Source organism: Mandrillus leucophaeus, unplaced genomic scaffold (genome assembly GCF_000951045.1).
Source record: "Mandrillus leucophaeus isolate KB7577 unplaced genomic scaffold, Mleu.le_1.0 Scaffold878, whole genome shotgun sequence".
In the NCBI taxonomy this organism is placed as follows: domain Eukaryota; kingdom Metazoa; phylum Chordata; class Mammalia; order Primates; family Cercopithecidae; genus Mandrillus; species Mandrillus leucophaeus.
The window spans coordinates 569,865-587,655 of record NW_012109563.1 but is presented as its reverse complement, the minus strand read 5'-3'; the positions used below and the strand labels follow the sequence as shown (position 1 = coordinate 587,655).

Genomic DNA, 17,791 nt, shown 5'->3' with positions numbered 1-17,791 from the left:
TCCTTCCTTCCTTCCTTCCTTCCTTCTTCCTTTCTTTTCTCTCCTCCTTTCCCCTCCCCTCCCCTTCCCTTCCCTTCCTTTTCTTTTCCTTTCTCAGGGTCTCACTCTGTCAGACTGGAGTGCAGTGGCACAATCAAAGCTCACTGCAGTCTCCCCTTCTTGTGCTCAAGTGATCCTCTTGAGTAGCTGGGGCTATAGGTGTGTGTGCCACCACGCCCAACTAATTTTATTTATTTATTTATTTATTTATTTATTTATTTATTTATTTAGAGACAGAGTCTTATTCCATCACCCAGGCTGGGGTGAAGTGGCACGATCTCATCTCACTGCAACCGCCTCCCGGGTTCAAGCGATTCTTGTGCCTCAGCCTCCCAAGTGGCTGGAATTACAGGCATATGCCATGATGCCCTGCTAATTTTTGTATTTTTAGTAGAGATGGGGTTTTACCATGTTGGCCAGGCTGGGCTCGAACTCCTGCCCTCAAGTGATCTGCCCACCTCAGACTCCCAAAGTCCTGGGATTATAGGCGTGAACCATCATGCTAGGCCATTGTAAAATTTTTTTCTAGGGACAAGGTTTCACTATGTTGCCCAGGCTGGTCTTGAACTCCTAAGCTCAAGTGATCCTTCAGTCTCAGCATCCCAAAGTGCTGGGACTACAGATGTGAGCCACCATGCCTGGCTGAATTGAACTTCTTACTGCTTTTTTGAATCCATCTTCTGCCTGTCAAAAACATTCCTGACACTGATGTAGGACTTTGCAGATATTCTGTCTCCAGATGCCCCCTGGGACATTAAGTGCAGGGTGACTATATTGTCCCATTGCCTGGGAGAGTCTCACTTTATGCCTGTGTCCAGGCATAATTATAAAAAGTTGTATTTTGAAAGCCGTCTTAGTTTTGAAGATAAATTCTATGGTCAGCATACTTGGGTTATTATTCCTACTCAACACATTTCCAGCACCTTGTCTTAGCACCTTTTATGAGTAATGTAGGAATGTTTCTCCTAGATAATTGAGGTGTTGATCATATGTTGTTCATTTACATTCCAGGCTGGCTAAATTCATAGCTATGTCTTCCTCTGTCCCAAGGAGATTCAGGGTAAATGTTGTTTCCCAAAGCCTCAGTGACGGGATTTGAGGGATCCCACAGGCCTGAGACAAACCCTAGACAATTATGAACAGAGCTGTTATCGTTTGCAGTTTTCTATTTTCTCAACCAGTATCGGGCCCACAGGAGAAACTGGCATACACACTAGAGATTGAAGTACGGAGGAACCTGTGGCTTTTCACAAGGTGTTTGCCTGGGGAACCTATGTCACTTAGGAACCCACCTGCACTGACATGGCAGCCAACGTGGGCAGGCCGGACATGTCAGGTCCTCACTCAGCATGGTTACTTGGGTTCTTCCTTGATGGATTCCCTTCACCAATTGGTTTGTTCCATTTTGGGTCTTATCCCTGTCCTTTGTCTTGTCCTCACTGCTCCCCTGTGTTCCTCTGCCTAACACTGATGAGATGACATCTTTGCAGGGCTTCCTTCTCTCTATGTATGAGTGCCTCACTTTTCCTGACTTTGAAAAGGAGACACTTGTCTCCTAATTCTGCATAGAATGTGGGGAACTGGCTTAGCTTTAACAAGACTTGACTGAATGCCCAGAAGATACACAAGTACAACGCAGAGCTCAATTGACCACAGTTACTAGAAGCAGTTCTGAGAGCTAGAGGACCTCATCAGATTTGTGCCAACCCACTGGCACTAAAGGGATCTCCAGGAATCATTGCAACTCAGATTCCCATTCAGAGGGAACAGATTTCTTTTGCTCCTCAATTCAAAGCCTGCTTTATTTTTTGCCCTAGGATGGCCCCTGTTTAGCATGGTAGATGGTGGGTATCTACTCTTCCTCACCTCTAGCATGTGATGGCCTGGATGAGGTAACCCTGGTGGTTCTTCATGTATTGGTGCATTTCCAAAGCACTTGGCCACAGCAATTGATTTCATCCAGGTGGCCTTGTCGCAAGCCTGGAACAATAGGTTTTTCTAGTCCTTTGGGCAGATGAAGCAGAAGATGGGGTCTTGCTCCTCTCCTCCCGTAGTCCAGACCCAGCTTTTTGAAGCTCCAAAGCCACACAAAATAGTATAGGTAGATGATGGTATGGATCCCAATTTAAGAGAACCCCACCTGTATTCGTCAGTTTTCACACCGCTACAAAAACATACCCAAGACTGGGTAATTTGTAAAGGAAAGAGGTTTAACTGACTTGCAGTTCCGCAGGGATTGGGAGGCCTCAGGAAACTTACAATCATAGTGGAAGGGAAGCAAACATGTCCTTCTTCACATGGTGGCAGCAAGTAGAAGTGCTGAGAAAAAGGGGGAAAAGCCCCTTATAAAACCATCAGATCTCAGGAGAACTCACTCACTATCAGGAGAATAGCATGAGGGTAACCACTTCCATGATTAAGTTACCTCCCACTGCATCCTTCCCACCACACATGGGGCTTATGGGAACAACAATTCACAATGAAATTTGGGTGGGGACACAGCCAAACCATAGCACCACCCTCCAGATTTCTTTCATAGGAAGCAGATGGTTCTACAGATTTAATATTATTGGGCCAAACATTTAACATCTCAGCCTGAAACACCTGCCTGTAGGTTAAGTCCATCCTTCAGGACTTCAGAACTGCCTCAAGGACCATTTGCATCTCCCTGAATCATGGCTGCAAGGTTCACTGGGCTTCCAGAGTGGTCCCTCAAGCATGCGCTGCCTGTCCCATAGACACTTCCGCTTTTACCCTGGAAGGTAGAGGCTCTTCACAGCCTTCTGAAAGGTAGATCCATTCTCCTCAGTAACCTTCATTGTATGACTTCATTGTATGACTGTACTTTAAATTATGTGTATGTATTCCACACATCTATATTACATTTCATAAAATACACACTACATGTATTCATATATACATACTTTTATTTATTTATCTATCTACCTATTTGTTTATTTATTTATTTATGAGATGGAGTCTCACTCTGTAGCCCAGGTTGGAGTGCAGTGGCACAATCTCCGTTCACTGCAACCTCCACCTCCCGGGCTCAAGCGATTCTCCTGCCTCAGCCTCCCAAGTAACTGGGATTACAGGCACCCACCACCATGCCTGGCTAATTTTTTGTGCTTTTAGTAGAGATGGGGTTTCACTATGTTGGCCAGGCTAGTCTTGAGCTCCTGACCTCGTGATCCACCTGCATCTGCCTCCCAAAGTGCTGGGATTACAGGCATGAGCTACCACATCCTTCCTTATTTATGTTTTTTTTTTAAAACAGGGTTTTAATCTTGTTGCCTAGGCTGGATTTGCCTAGGTGCAGTGGCATTATTTTGGCTCACTGCAACCTCTGCCCCCTGGGTTCAAGTGATTCTCCTGCCTCAGCCTCCCAGGTAGCTGGGATTACAGGTGCTCGCCATCATGCCCGGCTGATTTTTGTATTTTTAATAGGGACGGGGTTTCACCATGTCGGCCAGGCTGGTCTTGAACTCCTACCTCAGGTGATCCACCTGCCTCTGCCTGCCAAAGTGCTGGGATTACAGGCGTGAGCCACTGTGCCTGGCCTATATATACTTACTTAATGTAGGCACTTCCTATTAATGTTTTCAGAGGCTCAATCTGTTTTCAGAAGGGTTTTTAGTCATCGTAGATATTTGTGATATCATTTTTATATCTTCTCCCAAAGATATAAAACAAACAGAAAAGACAAACAGAAATAGCTGAGAGGCCGTGAGAGAAGTCTTACATTTATGAAAACTTTTAAAAGAAGTATGAGAAAGGAAACAATGTAGGAAGTCTATCTTGACTTTTTAAGCCAAATTTCTCAAATACCGTTCTCTTTAAAATTATGACAAGCGAACTTGACTGTGTCAAGTAGTACTTTGAGTAAACCTGTGAAAACAGGCTTTGGGAGTGTGCAACACCTTATTATGCAAGGACTTCAACACTGAGAACATTGAAAATATTTGGGAAGTTTTGCTAATTTGTTGTCAATAGAAGCAGCATGTTCTCAAGTGACCATTAGTTAATGAGGTGATGCTAGGTACCATGCAAGCGAGGTGAACCAACATGGACTCTGTTTCTATCCAGTTAATTATTTTTCAATGCAATATACTTATTTATTTATTTATTTTTTGAGACAGAGTCTCGCTCTGTCACCAGACTGGAGTGCAGTGGCACAATCTTGGCTCACTGCAACCTCCGCCTCCTGGGTTCAAGCGATTCCCCTGCCTCAGCCTCCCAAGTAGCTGGGATTGCAGTCACACACCACCATGCCTGGCTAATTTTTTTGTATTTCATTAGAGACAGAGTTTCTCCATGTTGGCCAGGATGGTCTCGATCTGCTGACCTCATGATCTGCCTGCCTTGGCCTCCTAAAGTGCTGAGATTACAGGCATGAGCCACTGTGCCTGGCCAATGAAATGTACTTATAAGAACAAATGGCGAGGAAACGTCTAGAGAAGGTGACCACAAAGTCATTTTAGGACTGTGTATTCTGGATTTCAGGATATTAATCTTTTCCTAACCTGTCAAAGCCTGTTTGAAGTTGTGATGCCTGAACTATGATAATCTAAATAAAAATTTTGGTTACACAATATTTAAAATATGCATAAAGTTGGCTGGGCATGGTGGCTCATGCCTGTAATCCCAGCACTTTGGGACACCAAGGTGGGAGGATCACTTGAGGCCAGGAGATTGAGAACAGCCTGGCCAACATGGTAAAACCCCGTCTCTACCAAAACTACAAAAATTAGCCGGGTGTGGTGGCACGTATATGTAATCCCAACTACTTGGGAGGCTGGGGCACGAGGATTGCTTGAACCTGGGAGGCAGAGATTGCAGTGAACCAAGCTTATGCTGCTGCACTCCAGCCTGGGCCACAGAGTGAGACTTTGTATAAAAAAAAAAAAAAAAAAAAAAAGGGTAGAACTATGGAAATGAGTATAAGATTTCAATTGTATATAAGATTTAATAAATGTTTTGCAAAATTTGCTCTCTTTATTATTATTATTATTATCATTTTGAGACAGAGTCTTGCTCTGTCACTCAGGCTGGAGTGCAGTGGCATGATCTCGGCTCACTGCAACCTCTGCCACCCAGGTTCAAGCGATTCTTCTGCCTCAGCCTCTTAAGTAGCTGGGACTACAGGCACATACCACCGTGCCTGGCTAATTTTTGTATTTTTAGTAGAGACGGAGTTTCACCATATTGGCCAGGCTGGTCTTGAACTCCTGACCTCATGACCCACTCGCCTCTGCCTCCCAAAGTCCTGGGATTACAGGCATGAGCCACCACGCCTGGCCTATATTATTATGAAAGAAATAAAATATTATAGGCTGGCTGTGGTGGCTCATGCCTGTAGTCCCAGAACTTTGGGAGGCCAAGACGTGCAGATCACTTGAGGTCAGGAGTCCAAGACCAGTCTGGCCAACATGGTAATACCCCGCCTCAATACAGAAATTATCCAGGTGTGATGGCAGGTACCTGTAATCTCAGGTACTTGGCAGGCTGAGGCAGGAGGATCACATGAACTTGGGAGCTGGAAGTTGCAGTGAGCTGAGGTTGTACCACTGTACTCCAGCCAGGGCTACAGAGTGAGACTCTGTCTACAAATAAAATAAAATAAAAGTATGGAAATGAATATAAGATTTTTTTTGTACACAAGATTGTTTTGTGATATGTGCTCTATGTATTATTAATAAAGAAAGAAAATATATAGGTGGTCAGAAGCTCCGTCTTCCTGGCTACCCCCATTTCCCCCCATCCTTTTCCTGAGTTTGATGTGTTTCTTTCCATGCATCTTGGTATACTTTTACTGTACGTATACATATGTGTAACAGCGTTTCTTAATGCTTCATAGATTTCAATATTTATATAAGTATAAATAACGTTGAGAAAAAAGCAGTTTGCTAAAAGAATTCTTCATACATTCTGACAGCTAAGCATTTGCTGGTTTTATGTATTATAAATTTCATTTTCAGGCCTGTGTCTTGTCTACTGTCTTTTTTTATGGTAGCTATGTACATATAATTTAAAGTTGGGTAAAGTTAAATTGATTATTCTTTATGGTTATTATTTTGCATCTTGTTTAATAAACCCCCTGCCTTCAGATCAATGAAATGGCCCCCTATATTTTCCACTTGAAGTTTTAAAGTTTTCTTGTGGGTTTGTTTGTTATTTACATTTTTTTTTGATTATACTTTAAGTTCTGGGTTACACGTGCAGAACGTGCAGTTTTGTTACATAGGTAGACACATGCCCTGGTGGTTTGCTGCACCCATCAACCCATCACCTACATTAGGTATTTCTCCTAATGCTATCCCTCCCCTAGTCCCCCACCCCCAGACAGACCCTGGTGTGTGATGGTCCCCTCCCTGTGTCCATGTGTCCTCATTGTTCAACTCTCACTTATGAGTCAGAACATGTGGTGTTTGGTTTTTGATCTTGTGATAGTTTGCTAAGAATGATGGTTTCCAGCTTCATTCATGTCCCTGCAAAGGACATGAACTCATCCTTTTTTATGGCTGCCTAGTATTCAATGTGTGCCACATTTTCTTAATCCAGTCGATCATTGATGGACATTTGGGTTGGTTCCAAGTCTTTGCTATTGTGAATAGTGCCGCTGTAAAGGTTTTTAGTTCGCATTTAGCTCTCGAAGCCATCTAGATTTACTTTTGTATAGTGTGAGGTGTGAGGGACCCAGACCCTACTCTTTTTCCTGATAATGGAACCCATGTCAGTTGCTTTAGAATCAATTCTTTTCTCTCTCTTTTCCCCACTAGTAGTCCCCTTGGTCTTACAAATGTTTTCTTGTAAAACTGTCTATGAATGTGGCTTTGTAATGATGGGGCTTTTTAGCTTTTACTCCTGACAGAGCTGAGGAAACCTTTTTTTTTAAATCATATTCATGAATTTTGATATTTTGTTTTAAAATTAAAAATTAGATACAAATGAATGTTCATATTAGAAAAAAATGCTCACTTAGTGAAAATAATCATTGATGCAAAAATACTTATAATATTTATTTCTCTCAGCTACAGGCTATATGTATTCATCAATTTATTCCATATTTATTGCTGCCTAGTATGTATGAATAGCTGCTCTAGGACATAAAGATCATTCAATGACAAATATGATGTCAATGATACTGCAATCCATATTCAACTATGATTAATCCGAGTTTATTAGATGGCTAAAACTGTATGGCTTAACTTGATACTGTGGAGTCAGATTGGTGATCAAGTAACATGAATATCTTATCAATTATCAATAAATCCAACAGAGAATGTGTACCTATGCTGCATGCCCACTCCAAGAGGACCAAGACTAGGGCGGGTGATAACTGGGTGGGGCCTTTGAGGATTTCCAGCATTTGTGACTCCAAAGTAGCCAGGAGGAGGAGGACTTGGGTAATGCAGGTAAGCTGCTTCTTGGTAGAAGCCTGGGGTTCCAAAGCAGAGATTGAATTCTAAGATGCCAGTACAGGGATGGAATTGAGAGACAAAGCAGCCCTCAGAGGGCAAGGGTGGGAGCAAAGCGAAAGGATTCGAGGTGGTTGCTCAAGCGCCTGGTGCTGATTTTGCTTGGCCTTAGGTGTTTCTTGTGAGGCTTGGGAGGACCAGCCTGCCCTGAAGTCCTGAGGTCTCAGTGGATGGTGGTCGTGCACTTTATTCCCTTGCCTCACTGCATTTTGTTTTGTCAGACTTGAGTGCTGCCTACACTAAATTCATAATCTGGTAGAAAAGCTGTTGGTAAAGCTTTCAACACACTGCCTTTAAAGAGGAGACACTTGACAATTTCCTTTTGCCTCATTTTCTTTTAGGTTTTGTGAATGATTCTGTGACTAAGTCTATTGTGGCTTTGCGCTTAACTCTGGTGGTGAAGGTCAGCACCTGCGTGCCGGGGGAGAGCCACGCAAATGACTTGGAATGTTCAGGAAAAGGAAAATGCACCACGAAGCTGTCAGAGGTAAGGGGCTGCCTGGCAGCTTGCAAATACACATATTTACCTGAATAAATACATAAGTATGTATGTGTTCTTACCCGTTTCATCCTTACTCGCTCTATCTATCTATCTATCTATCTATCTATCTATCTATCTATCTATCTATCTAATCTCAAGCCAAGTTGATATATACATTCCTTTTTTTTGATTTTGAGATGGGGTCTCACTCTGTTGCCCAGGCTGGAGTGCAGTGGTGTGATTTTGGCTTACTGCAACCTCTGGCTCCTGGTTTCAAGCAATTCTCCTGTCTCAGCCTCCCGAGTATCTGGGACCACAGGCACGCACCACCATGCCCTGCTAATTTTTGTATTTTTAGTAGAGACAGGGTTTCGCCATGTTGGCCTGGCTGGTCTGGAACTCCTGGCCTCAAGCCATCCCCCCGTCTTGGCCTCCCACAGTGCTGGGATTACAGGCGTGAGCCACTGTGCCCAGTCCAATAGATAAAATTTAACCATTACAAGATTCTGTCTATTTTTCTAATTCCTTGTTGCCCCCTTTCAACCCAATTAAATCCCTTGCTCATAAACTTAAGGGAGTAGTTTAAAAACTGAAATGCTGGTTGGACATAGGACATGAGTATTTAGAGACTTCAGGACTGAAGATTTCAGTTTGGGACTCATCTGAATATGAATGGAATTAAAATCACTGGGATGGGGAAAGTGCACTGTGAACATTAGCAAGAGTGGAAAGGAAGAAAACAAGCGCATGTGCTAAAGAATCCCCCAAATGGACGGCTTCAATTATATGCCAGTATGCAACATATAGATATTTAAATCTCCATGTGATTTTCAAAGTAATTGTAATAAATTTGTGTAGTGATAGATCCTCTTGCTTTGGTATAAAGTAGAGATTTTGTGAGAAGTAGCGGTCATTATAGCCAGTAGCACAATCAAGAGAAATGGAAGAAAGAAAAGGTAAACACAGTCATTCGGTTACCCGTTTGGGGGACTGTTGCGTGCCAATGTGGTAATTTCCTCCTTAGGCTTTGCTTTTCCCTGGCTATGATAATAGAGTTACAGATGTCAGAGGAAAGTAAGAGAAGAAACCGAGAAGAGGCATGGATGAGATGACCCATTACCTTTGCTCTTTGAGGAGCCGGCATCAGAAACACTATGGGAGCCCTGAGCCCTGTTCTGCTTTTTCTTCAGCAGATGTGGCCAGGGCATGGGGCAAGGCCCAAGTATAGCTTCCTCCTCTGCCGCCTGTTTTCTGTTTCCAGGCAGCAGTTTGGGAGTCAGAAGAACAAAGGACCACAGCAGACGTTGAGGTCAACCTTCATCGGTATAGAACTCCTTTAAAACATACCTTTTTTTTGAGACAGAGTCTTGCTGTGACACCCAGACTGGAGTGCAATGGCGCGATCTTGGCTCACTGCAACCTCACCTTCTGGGTTTAAGCGGTTCTCCTGCCTCAGCCTCCCAAGTAGCTGGGATTACAGGCATATGCCTCTATGTCCAGCTAATTTTTATATTTTTAGCGGAGACAGGATTTCACCATGTTGACCAGGCTGGTCTCAAACTCCTGACCTCAAGCGATCTGCATGCCTCAGCCTCCCAAAGTGTTGGGTTTACAGGCGTGAGCCACTGCACCTGGCCTAGAGCTTCCTTAAAATATTTTGCAAGTGGACTCCAGGGTCCACCTGAAGATCTCTAACAAGGAAGACTTCATACCTTACAAGGGGGCCTGTTCCAGTAGGGGATGTCTATTCCCCTCACCACTCGCTACATCCATCTCCAGCACCTTTTCTTTATTTTCCTCTCTAGTTACACACACATTTCTGTTGGAGTTAATGTTCAGTGACAGTGGATTCCCAAACCCCGAAAGAGCATGGTTTGTTTGAGATTTTGAGGGTAGCACAGGTAGGTTTTCTTTGGTGATGCCTTCTTGTGGGAATGTCAGCACATTGGGTACTAGTGGACTTTGACAAGTGAGAGGAGGGGGACTGACAGAAGGAATATTGGCAGAAGCTTTCAAGTACTGTTCTTGTCATCTTGGAAAATCTGCGACTTTCCTGTTAGCTATAATATTGCAGCTGCTTAAATATAGCATTTTCTGGCCAGGTGCAGTGGCTCACGCCTGTAATCCCAGCACTTTGGGAGGCTGAAGGTGGTGGATGACCTGAGGTCAGTAGTTTGAGACCAGCCTGGCCAACATGGTGAAACCCTGTCTCTACTAAAAATACAAAAAATTAGCCGGGCGTGGTGGTGGGTGCCTGTAATCCCAGCTACTCAGGAGGCTGAGGCAGGAGAATTGCTTGAACCCAGAAGGCGGAGGATGCAGTGAGCCAAGATTGTGCCATTGCACTCCAGCCTGGGCAACAAGAGCGGAAGTCTGTCTCAAAAAAATGTAAATAAATGAATAAATAAATAAAATATATAAATATATTTAATAAAAATAAATACATAAATAAACAGATATACAGCATTTTCCTGTAGTATATTCCTTGGAGGAGGCAGAATGTGGTCAGGAACCCAAAAGCATAGTGAAAGTGATCATTTCTGCTAGATCTTTGAAGAAGAACACAAATGGAAACCTAAGCCCAGACTCTCCCGGCTTGTGGGAGTGAAGCGAGCCACTAGAGTGAGGCCAGGAGGTGCAGAGCCAGGAGGCTCCTTCCAGGAGGCCAAGCCCGTCATTTACATCCCATGGCCTCCTGTCTCTGCCAGTTTGGACCAGTCTGCTCTTTTTCCTGAAGAGAAACCTCATGTATCAACATACTTTGTGGGGAAAAAATGTGAAAGACACTCAGTGCTCTTCTATGACAGTCATGGCTAGGGAGGGGTAAAATGACTGGAGAAAACAAGAGGAGGCCAAGGAGAACATATGTGATAAGGAGGTGCCAGAAGAGAGGACGGGGGAGAGACTGAGAAAAGCCACTGGCCGGGGGTGGAGGAGGGGCAGGCCTTCCTGCCTTCCGGGTGAGCCTGCAGGGGAGGAGGAGGCACACAGATCTCCCCCCAGGCCTCCTCATGCTTCCCAGTGAATGATTTTGAGGTCTGATTCGCTCTGAGAAAGTTAATATTGGCACAAGAGAAGTGTCCTGTAAGAGGACCCAGAATTTTTGATTGATAAAGTGGTGAGGTTCATTGCGAGCTTTCTTTTATTACGGGTGGCTCTTCTGGAGAAACCTTTATTCTGTAAGGCGGTCGTCATGTTATTTTAATGTATGTGTGTTGTGGGCTTCTCTGCAGGCAAGCTCCAGCTAGGAGGCTCTGCCTGGAAGCTTCAAATGGACTCATTGAAAAGGCAATAGAGGTAGGTGTGTAGCACCTGGCAGGCAACTTGGCCAGCCTTGTCAAATGTGAAAAAAAGTGACTCAAACACTGTGGTGAAGAATCCAAATTAGTTTTAGCAGATCCTTTCAGAGGCAGCACATCTCCATTAGGGGGTAGCAGCTTCTTTGAAGAGCTTCCAGTGCCTTTGAGCTAACACCTCCTCCTTCCGTATTGCCTCCCGGCTCCATCTCAGGTGTTTCTGGTAGAGCCTCTGCTGTCATTGATTCTGTATTGCCCTTCAGTCAATTTAAGGAAACTGTGGCAATAATCTTATCTGAGCCATTAATATTACCCCTCAGTGACTCTAAGCAAATGATTAGGTTGGAATGACCATGTCCATTTCATTCTAAGACACACCACCTTGGTGCACACTGTTAAGTTGGAGAGAAATGTCTGGGGGCACTTGAACTCCCTAAGGCAGGAACAGAGGGAATGGAAAATCTGTTTTTTTTTTTTTTTTTTTTGTGCCTACTTGGGTTCCTGTGACTTTTTGTGATTGTTGCAATGGCTGTTTCCAGTGTCTTAGAAGTAGCTTGCTAGCAATGAAAGACTGTTGTCATCATGTTTTTTTTTTTCTTTTTACTGTTTCCTAAAATTAGAAGTTATATAGTCCAACCTTCCACCCAATGTAAGAATCCACTCCATAGCACAAAACAAATAGAACTGTATTTTGTGATTTAATTTTATCGTTTCTAATCATTTTTATGTCTTTTTATTAGATCATCCATCAAAATAAAAGCAATTCTGTTATTTCCACCCCGCTTTCATTTGGTAATGGAACTCATTTCTTTTCTGTCAGAGGCACTTGGGCGAGGGCGTATTTCACAATTCCGAGCTGATGGGTGGTTTGTGACAAAGCTCAAGCTTGCTGTTCTTCACATTGCAGTATTTGGGGAAGGTCTTTATAAATGTTTACTTCAATACTGCAAGGAGCTCTCTGTTGTTTAACACTCCTTTCCTGTTACCAAGGGTTGATTCTGATCTTTCCTTCTCCTTAAAAAAAATTTAGATCTCTCTTTGAACGTGGTCACCAAGGTTGTTAGGCTACCAGTGGCTGCCTATTGGTGATTGACTCCTTAATTATCTTACGGGTGAGTGTCAGGGCATCAGCATGGGGCTCTTGGTTGGTTTAGGCCTTAATTCTTCTTTAGATCCAAATTAGATTCCATGGACTAAGTCTCTCTAGGTCAAGAAATTTGTATTTGGAGGAACAGGAACATTGGATGGAGATTATATGTATATAATTACATATATAATCTATATTATATAATTAATATATAATATATAAATTATATAATCACATATATATATATATGTGATTTGTTTTAAGGAACTGGCTCATGCAATTGTGGGGTCTTGGCAAGTGCAAAATCTAATGGGGGAGGCCTATAGACTGGAGACTAAGGAAAGAGTTGCAGTTTGAGTCCAAAGGCTGTCTGCATGCAGAATCCCATCTTGTGTAGCGGAGGTCAGCCTTTTGTTCTCTTTGGGTCTTTAACTGATTGGATGAGGCCACTCACATTATGAAGGGCAATCTACTTTTCTTAACCCATTTATGCTGGAGGATACATTTTTTTGAATTTTTGTATGAGTGAATAATCAGACCTTGGCAATGACCTTGAGCAGTTGGATATAAGTAACTCCCACATGCTTAACATTCCAATAATGGAACACTAGGTATATTAAACTGTACTGATTTCATCCAAAATACCTTCACAGAAACATCCAGAATGATGTTTGACCAAATATCTGGGCACTGTGGCTCAGCCAAGTTGATACGTAAAATTAACCACCACCAGATTCTCTCTCTTCTTCTAATTCCCTATTGACCCCATTTCTACCCAGTTGAATCCCTTCCCCCCAAAGTTAAGTTTGCCCCTGGTGAAAAGTCATATTCCAGGTCCTTTGCTCAGCTGTGGATGCCTTTTGCTGGGCAGCAGGGTGATTCTGATGTCAGAGCAGATTGTGGACAACAGTTCTGAAAACAGAGGCCTCAGAAAAGTGCTTCTCATCTGCCCCTTCCTACCGACTCCCTAAAGGACATGCATGACATCTTTTCATCCAAGGATTGTGTTGTTAATGATTTCAAGTCCACATGGAGTTAATAATAAAGATAAATGCTAGGCAGTGATATAATGGTTCAATAACGATCCCATCGTTTTCCTGTTGGTTGGCTCTGGCCTATGTTCATAGGTAAATGGGATCAGGACTCCACTCTGAGAAGGCTCCCTAGAAACCTCGCTATCTCTTGCCTTAGGAATCCACCATCCTTAGTCTATTAGGATCGCATACCAGAGCTGACCACTGAGACTTTGTTTTGAGAGAGAATTGAGCTGGCATCATGCTCAAGTCTTCTAGAGCCCAGGGGTGGGCCTGTCTCTGAGAGAAGCTCTTCCATTTCTGGCCCCTGATGAGTCCTGACTTCTGTGACATCTCCTCCTACCTTTGGAATTTGAAGTCTCAAGCCCTGGGAAGTCCTACTCTTCTTACCTACAACTGAGTTCTTTCAGTTGGGTTTGGTTTATTGGAAATGATCAGTGACCCGAACCAGTTACTTTGTCCATTGCTTGATAATACCCACTGTCCTTGTTCTATAGCCCATGTGGCCAAGATGGGAGACACTGTCCTTTCAGGTCCGTGTCTGCCTCGTATCTGTTTTCTCCTGTTCCAAAACCGTGTGCCTCCTTTTCAGGACTCCCTGTAAATGATCATTTCTTGGGCTTGTCTATTTCCAGATTTACTCACAGAGTGACACACACGCCATGGCTGATGTACGAGCAGCCTCTTCATTGTCTGACCCCAGCCCCTCGCACAACCCCTGCACCCCCAGTTCCACCCTCAGATCTCTGTGGTTTTGCTTGTGCTGCTCCGCATCTGGGGTGCTTATCTGCCTCACTGGCCCTGCTCCCTCTGAGCCTCTACCACTTACCCTTCCACCTCCCCAACTATTTTTCAGGCTCAGCTCAAAATCTTCCTGCTTCCAGAAGCTGTCCCTAATCCCCAGTGGGAAGTAGGTCCCTCCTCTGAAGTCCTGTAGAATTTTCCTTCTGTTGTGGGAACACATGACTTTTGATTTATGCTTCTATGTCTTTATATTCATTAATGTTTTGCATTCGCTTCATTGTAGGGTTATTGAACACCTGCTGTGTGTCTGGTACCCTGTAGGCTCTGGGGGATACATACTAGTCTAGCAAGACATGGCCTCTGAGAAGCAGTTACAAGGTCGTGGGGACAGGGTGCTGGATGAGTAACTCATAGATTAGAGAGCAGTGTGTTGTGTGCTGTGGGAGAGGTTTGCAAGTACATTTCTGAGAGTCCAGAGAAATGTCTGATTCAGATGCGAGATCACGGAGAACCTCCTTTGGAATCTCAGAAGGTGAGCTCTTCGACGTTAGTGACTGTGCCTGGTTCATTCAGTATCTGTCGTAAAAACTACCATGGTGCTTTCCAAACAGGGGATGCTCAGGAACTGTCTATGAACTGGACGAAAAAAAACAAAAGAACGGAAATAAGATATGAATCCAGTTGTCTGAGTTTTAAGTTAGATATGTGCTTTGAGTTCGATACTTGCTCAGTATAGGAGCATGAAAAGTAAATGGTGAATTTAGTTTTACAAAATAGTGAGAAAATATTCTCTGATCTAAGGCCATCTCACAGATTGTGTGACCCAGAAAGTTGTAGTAACCCCTTGGGAACATTTCAAGCAGCATTGCCAGTTCTTCCCTATCATTTCAAAAAGAAGTAGGTCAGGAAAATTTGAACCCATGGATCTTTGATGCTATCCTCTGTTGGTATGAAAGCATCAGCGAACTCCCCTTCAGGTTCGGAAGTGGGAATGTACAGAAGTGCAAGAGAAGATGTCATCTTCACTCACCCATCACTTCCCTGAGAGCTCATTCCTCCACATCATTAGTGCAACACAAAAGTCCTCATGAGACCTTGAAAGGCACCGTGACCTGGTCGGGTTATAAGAAAGGAACAGGATGGGAGGGGAGCCGAGGGAACCCACAAAGAATCAAAGGAAAGACCTTCCCTGCATCCTTTTCAGCACCAAAACTGCAGCTTGCAAGGAGGACATCAGAACATACAGTTACTTTGTAATAGTTCTGTTCAGTGTGTGGTGGGCTTCAGAGCCCAGAGTTCTGCCAGCACTCTGGAGGAATTTCTCCTTTCACTAGGGAAGGAAACAGTGAGAGGGGGTGCAGAGTGGGATAGTGAATGGGAAATACTTGATAAACCAGTGGCAAGTGTTATTACAGATAAAAGAGGCTAATTTATTATAAGAAATTATTTTTCTTGGGCTGGGCACGGTGGCTCACGCCTGTGATCCCAGCATTTTTGGAGGCTGAGGCGGGCGAATCACCTGAGGTGGGAAGTTCAAGACCAGCCTGACCAGCATGGAGAAACCCCGTCTCTATTAAAAATACAAAATTACCACCAAAAATGATACATATGTGACATAATGCATATGTTAGTCTGATTTATTCATTCCACAGTATATACTTAAAGTTTATTCTTAGCAATTTTCAAGTATACAGCATCATTAACTACCGTCACCATGTTGTACGATAAATCTCTTGAACTTAAAAAAAATACAAAATTAGCCAGGCATGGTGACGCATGCCTGTAATCCCAACTACTTGGGAGGCTGAGGCAGGAGAATCGTTTGAACCCAGGAGGTGGAGGTTGTGCTGAGATGAGATTGCGCCATTGCACTCCAGCCTGGGCGACTTATGACAATGTTCATTAAACATTTTTGGGTCAGAGAGCAGATGCTCCAGACTTAATGCTAACGTGAAGATGTCTGAGATACGTTTATTTGCTAACAGCAGGGTGATTTCTTCCACAGATTTTACTTGCAGAAACGGCTTTGTGGACCTCTGAGAGAGAAAGTGCTTTTATGAGTATTAAAAGTGCAATAATAATTATTAGAAACACATTAACCATAGAGATCATAAGAGTAAGTGCAGCCCAGCTGTTGCTTTTTTTAATGAGTAAAGAATTAGCCTGTCTAGAATTTCATTGACTTATGTTTGAATTATAATTCTTGGTACTAACGTAATTAAAAAGCCATTGCTGCATTTTATGTTACAGAACAGAAGGATGATTGTATCGTCGCCTGCACAGAAAATGCAATAACATATTTGAATCATTTATTATAAATTAAAAAATTAATTCTAAAATTACCTCCCAAAGGATAGACATCTTATCATGTTTCTATTTCGGGAGGTCGAAATGTATGTCCCACGCAGACAGTTATAGAGGCATTGGGGAATGCTGGTGGCGTGCTAAATGTATTAGGGCGAGGATTATATCATTGGTAACATTTTCGGGGTCAGAGAATTTAGAGTAGAAGGGGATTTTAGAGGTCTCTCCACCTATTTTATCTTAAACACCAGGAAATCAAGGTCTAAAAGATATTTAAGTCATTTATCCAAGGCCCAAGAGCTAATTTTTGGTAAAGGCAGAACAAGAATGAAGGGAGATTTCTGGGCTTTTCTCTGGGGTTCCTCCTGCTGAGCAACATTGTCTCTAATGCCCTCCACCCCCAGCAGTGTCCTCTAGGAGGACATTCAGGATTATAAGAGCCTTTGTAGCCCATTCAGTGTCCTTATGCAAAGTTTTAATGTTTACTATGAGAAAAAACAGGTAGCAGGTAGAAATACATTTTTGGGTTTTTTATTTTGGCAGGGTCGGGGGTTGACCTTATGGCATTTTGGTGCAGCATTCTCAAACCTTAATGTGCAGGTGAATCATATGAGGATCTTGTTAAATGTAGAATGTGACCAGTGGGTCTGGGATGGCCCTGAGATGCTCTGCAAGCGATGCCTACGCTGACAGCCTGGGGACCACGGACCTTAGACCAACGCACTAAAGGCGGGTGTCTCATGACCTTTCAGAGAGACGTAGAAGATTTAGCCCCCTCTCTTCCATGATCTTATTTGGCGTGTGTTGTACTGGGGCACAAAACTCCCTGGGTTTTTCTGTCTCCAGAGCAAAGTTTGAGAAAATGAGGGTACAGGTGAAATCAGTAATTTGGGGAACGTGAGAATTCCCACAGCTGTGGCCCGCAGTCTTCATACGCCGCCAGGAACTGTCTATGTGCGGCCCGATTTCACACTTCATTTGCTACAGATTTTAAGTCTTTACAAAGAGGAGAGATACTCATGTCATAACTGTATGGGAGACATAACTATTGTTCTTAGATTTTAATTCGTAATGTTTAATATACAGAAATAAGGCTCTGGCTAGACTTTTATGCCCAAGAGCAGAACATGATCACTTTGGAGCTTGCTGAGTCAGCTTTCCATGTTCTTCCTCCCCCTGGAATGCTCATGCCTTTGTCCTATTTTTCAGTTCATAAGTCAGTGTGTATGTGAGAGCCGCTGGAAACAAATGGCTATGCCTGGGGTGGGTGCCCGTATGGGGCTGCTGCCTCATTGCCCCTCTGTAGGGACCCAAAAACCATCTGCTTG

At 43.4% G+C, this 17,791-nt stretch overlaps 1 protein-coding gene across 1 annotated transcript in view; it reads left to right on the top strand.

The window, feature by feature from the left end:
- The window catches only part of DNER (delta/notch-like EGF repeat containing), a 234,810-nt gene that overhangs the window by 34,615 nt on the left and 182,404 nt on the right, over nt 1-17,791 (top strand). Inside the window, exon 3 of the mRNA XM_011969147.1 lies at nt 7,859-8,004. Coding sequence (XP_011824537.1) covers nt 7,859-8,004 — 146 coding nt within the window. The remainder of the gene's footprint in view (nt 1-7,858; nt 8,005-17,791) is intronic.